The sequence below is a fragment of the Poromitra crassiceps genome, assembly GCF_964638095.1.
Source record: "Poromitra crassiceps genome assembly, chromosome: 12".
NCBI lineage: Eukaryota > Metazoa > Chordata > Actinopteri > Beryciformes > Melamphaidae > Poromitra > Poromitra crassiceps.
The window spans coordinates 18,526,038-18,531,037 of NC_139632.1; the positions used below are offsets into that span (position 1 = coordinate 18,526,038).

Sequence of the window (5,000 nt, forward strand, 5' to 3'; positions counted from 1 at the left end):
GACCTCAGAGGTCATTGTTGCTGAGGAGCCTGTCTGTGTGTGTGTGTGTCTAACAAGACACCCCTGCAGGGTCTGGCTGCACTGGCCCAGCTGCAGCAGTCTGCTTCTCCACTGCACACAAACAGTACACGCACGCACGCACAGACACACACACAGACGCGCATACACACTCACTCACACACACACACACACACACACACACACACACACACACACGCACGCACACACGCACAGACACACACACAGACGCACACGCACATGCACATGCACACGCACACACACACACACACACACACACACACACACACACACACACACACACACACACACACACACCATGCTCCCCTCTTGTTCCTCTCTATAATGTGCCATAATGGAGCGTAGCTCCTTTGGCTGGGCCTCCCTGCTATTACGTGTGAATGGAATGGGCCAGCATATGGCCTTTATGGCTGTATGTTCCCTCTACAGGTCCCTGCAGAGAGCGGGCGAGAGACACTGACCAAGGGACCCAAATAGAGAGAGAGAGAGATAAAGTGAGGAACATTTCAACTGTCACAGAGGTGTATGGAGGGCTACTTTGAAAAGTAACGTGCTTGACGTGTGTGTGGGTGCATGTGCGCACGTGTGTGTGTGGTGTGTGTGTGTGTGTGTGTGTGTGTGTGTGTGTGCGTGTGTGTGTGTGTGTGCGTGAAGAGGGGTTATTTGTCTGTGTGTGGTGTTGCTTGTGTGTTTGTGTAGGAGAGGGAAGTGTGTGTGTGTGTGTGGGGGGGGGGGGGTATGGGGAGCGTTAAATGAAGCAATTAATAAAATCATTTTCTAGCCGGCTAAGGAGATAACAGCTTGGCACAGTACCACAAACCCATCAACACAAGCCCCTCGCCTCCCCACCACTCATTTCAGCTTAAGGAAGACCCACACTGCTATCCCTCATGGACCACTAACAGAGAGAGAGGGGGGAGAGAGAGAGAGATGGAGAGAGAGAGAGAGATGGAGAGAGAGAGGGGGGGCGGGAGAGAGAGAGGGGTGGAAGAGTACCAGTCATCTGAGCTTTCTTTTCCAGAACTTGTTCACTTCCACTAACACTAGAGGGCAGTGTGTAACTGCCGTCAAACTGCCGGACACACACACACACACACACACACACACACACACACACACACACACACACACACACACACACACACACACACACGCACACACGCACACTCGCACGCACACACACACATGCACGCACCCACACACGCACACACACATACACACACACACACACGCATGCACGCACATGCGCACACACACACACACACACACACACACACACACAGAGGGAGAGGGAGAGAGAGAGAGAGAGAGAGAGAGAGAGAGAGAACACAAAGCAGCCTGCTTCACTGAACACAACAAACAAAGCCAGGAGGAACAGCACCCCACACACACACACACACACACACACACACACACACGCATATGCACACGCACGTGTACACACACACACACACACACACACACACACACACACACACACACACACAGACACACACACACACACACACACACACAGTGCATACTCATTGTCATTCCTCGCTAACATTCCAGTGAGAGCGGCAGTGGCAGTAGGTCTCCTGCTAGCTCATGGTATATAGCATGGCAAGACGTCAGCTCCGAGATGGAACAGGCTATCATGGGTGTTTTCTCCCAGAGGAGCGGGATACACTGACAGCCATTTAAACATGGCAGCAAATGATTCACGCTGCGCCGTGCACACGCGTGTCCGCCGTGCACACGCGTGTCCGCCATCCCTACCTCAGCTCACAGGAATGTGCAGGGCTTACAGCTGAAGTTTCACTAACGCACTAGGAAAGGCTGCGTGTGTGTGTGTGTGTGTGTGTGTGTGTGTGTGTGTGTGTGTGTGTGTGTGTGTGTGTGTGTGCGTGCGTGTGCGTGTGCGTGTGTGCGTGTGTGCGTGTGATTTGTGGAATAGTGGGTCTCAACACTGCAATCAGTGTGATTCCAGTGTTTAGAATTCTTACGCCTAGGTCTAAACAGATTGTGTAAAATATATAGTATGGGAAGAGATAGGAGGAGTGAGGCAGGCCCAGTATGAGACGATGGCTGTATACATTCAAATTCACTGTTTAACTGGTGATTATTAGCAATGGGTTTGAGCTGAGTCTAAAAGACTGGATGGTTTCAAAGACATCAAATGGGTAAAAAGGACTAGCTATCATTTCAGGTGTCCATCATTCTATTGGCTCTCCTCTGAGTGATAAGCGGGAGCGCTATAAAGAGGCGTGGAGGCTTCCTATCTTCAGTGGGTTTAGTCCAGAGGGACAACTGAAAAGTTTCCTCTCAGTCCTTCTCGTATCTTCTTTTCACAACAACGCAGCCTTTTCGATGAAAGGGAGAAAAGACATTCAAATGTTTCAGAGGCCTTTTCATGTCTTTGCCTCTATGGTCCAGTGGTCAAATAAGTCTCATTTATGTCTCACTTTTCCACATTCTAGCAGGTTAGACAATACACCCAGTTACCTGAAAAGCCAGCGTCCTGTAAATATCTTCCTGCACCTAAACCCACCCAGGCTCTAACGCTGCTGTCTTCATCCTCTGCTCCTAGACGACTAGACTGCCCCCCCCCCCCCCTTCCCCCCCTCCCATATGAATGACTGCCCCGCCCCCTTCCCTCCCAAATGAATGGGAGCACGATGTAGATTTGACATTTGACCCGTACACATGATAGTAATACCTGGGCCACCATTCTTCAGCTGCTGCACGGCACTCTGTGCGCTCGTCACTCTCCCATTCAATTTGAAGCATATTTATTTGCATCTTTGTAACGAGATGAGCGTGTGCCCAGAGGTCACTATTATCTGTGGCAAATACATTACTGAGTGCAGATGCCTCGCTAATTCACTGTGTCAGCTTGGAAGCCTTCTGGAAATGGGTCTTTGATACCTTGTTGCAAGTTCTTAAATGTGCAATCAGACCTAATCCTCTTGCTGTGCTTTTTGGTGTTGTCCCTGGAGAGTTGCAATTACCTGCAGTAAAACACATTGCCCTTGACTTTGTCTCCTTTTTTTTGGCAAGAGTGATTCTAGTTTAGAGGAAGGAAGCTGCCCCACCCGATCTGCTTCAGACACAGAAGGTAATGCCAGTTTTGAGTACCTGGTTTTGAGTGCCATGTCTGAGAGTAAGATCTACAAAGTAGAGGTCTCCGTTTTTCTGACAGTCTCTGACAGACGGACCACAGCGCCCGGTCTCTAAATAGCACATTTGATCTACTTTGCCTTTCCCTGAGTGGAAGCCTGACACTTATTTGTTATTATTTTCAGATTCAGATTCAGATTCAGATTCGCTTTGATTGCCAGGGTAGGTAACCAGATTACATGTGGAATGTTATGTAGTGTTTGTATGCAGCAGCGTATCAGTCACATCAATAGTCAGAAGACAAAAACAATACAGAAAGACGATCACAACAAATTGAAGGCGTAGTCCAATATATCTGCGTGTGTGCGTTGCAAAAACGAATAAAAATCTTAACCGTTTCTTAATAAATTCCATTTCTATTTAAGGGGCTGTGTGCTATTGTCATCGGCTGTCATGTTTTGCGATCACACATCTCTAAAGGCGCTGACAGGGTTCCGCGCAGCCTTGATTTGGAGCCTTGCTGCCGACTAGCGGCGACAGCGAGACTGCATACTCGAACGTAACTCGTTCAAAACACGTCCAAAACGTTATCGTGTCGTTTACCAAGAACTTGCAATCATGTCGGTGGGGGAACATTTTATTGTCCCGGTGAGCCTGCAGAAGGCTTTGCTAGATGAGGGACAAGCACGTTAAATGAGGAAATGGCATTTCATCATTCCTCACAACAAGGAGTTGACGGCGCTAGACGGCGCAGAGTGACATTTTCGAGGAGCTGCACGCCCCCTACGCCGAGCTGCGCCGATAGGACGCCCAGCTGCGGCGACCCCCTCAGCGCAGTCAGCACCGTCGATTTCGCTCGACCATAATTTGCGCTTAACTCGACGCGTTGGCTGCGGTACACCTCCAAAACACTAGGTGGCTTGTGGTACACTCATGTCCATTACATATGGCGCTATCGTGTTGTTTACCAAGAACTTGCAATCATGTCGGTGGGGGGACATTTTATTGTCCCTCCATTTCAAAACTCATTCCGGTGAGCCTGCAGAAGGCTTTGCTAGATGAGGGACAAGCACTGTTAACACTTTGAGTGCCACGGCCCTTGGGCAAAAGGTTGCTGTACTGTGCCACATAGGCCGCAATGCATTTTAATATAGCCATATCATTTTTTGGGTTCCTCTTATATGGACAACCAATAGCCTCAATGAAACTTTGAACCCTTCTGTTTCATTAAAAAAAAAACTGTGTTTATAAACCGTTCCATTTTGGAAATACACCCCTCTGAAAAAGAGTGTTTTCGACCGAAAAGAGCATGCTGAAATTAGTTTCTGAGATAATCACATCTTTATGTTAGAAAGGCGACAGAATGAAAACATAGCCCAACATCGAGCCTGCTGCTGCCTGGGTGTGTGTGTACTGTCAATGGTTGTATGCTGTTAGTGCCCTGCGTGCCCCACCCCCCTCCTCCTCCTCCTCCGTGGTGGGAGGAGTCGAGTGTCTCTGCTGCGGTTTGCTCTGAGTTTGATCTGCACTGAAAAGTCCGCTGCCTGCATCCCCCATTCCCCCCGCTTTTTTACAGCGTGTCCTCGGCTCCCAGCTGAGAATAATGTAACTTTTCAGAAAGACGCTGGTGTCGCCGTGTCGGCAACTAAATCATATGGATGGACTATCGCAGCGGACACGGATGGGGCTCAATTGTGGCAGCAGATGACTGCTGTTCACAGGCACAGCTAACGTAACGTTATGCTTCAAGCATATCAATGGCGATTTCCGTTTCCTCATGACTTCTTCTCTCTTTTCTCCTGGCCTTTGTCTAATCGGGAGGGCACTGTCGCCACCTAAGGGTTCTGTAAAATAGGTTAGAC

At 49.1% G+C, this 5,000-nt stretch overlaps 1 protein-coding gene across 1 annotated transcript in view; it reads right to left on the reverse strand.

The window, feature by feature from the left end:
• ssbp4 (single stranded DNA binding protein 4) overlaps window positions 1–5,000 on the reverse strand; it is a 115,378-nt gene that overhangs the window by 6,042 nt on the left and 104,336 nt on the right. Inside the window, exon 6 of the mRNA XM_083647245.1 lies at window positions 414–472. Within this exon, the coding sequence (XP_083503371.1) occupies window positions 414–472 (59 nt within the window). The remainder of the gene's footprint in view (window positions 1–413; window positions 473–5,000) is intronic.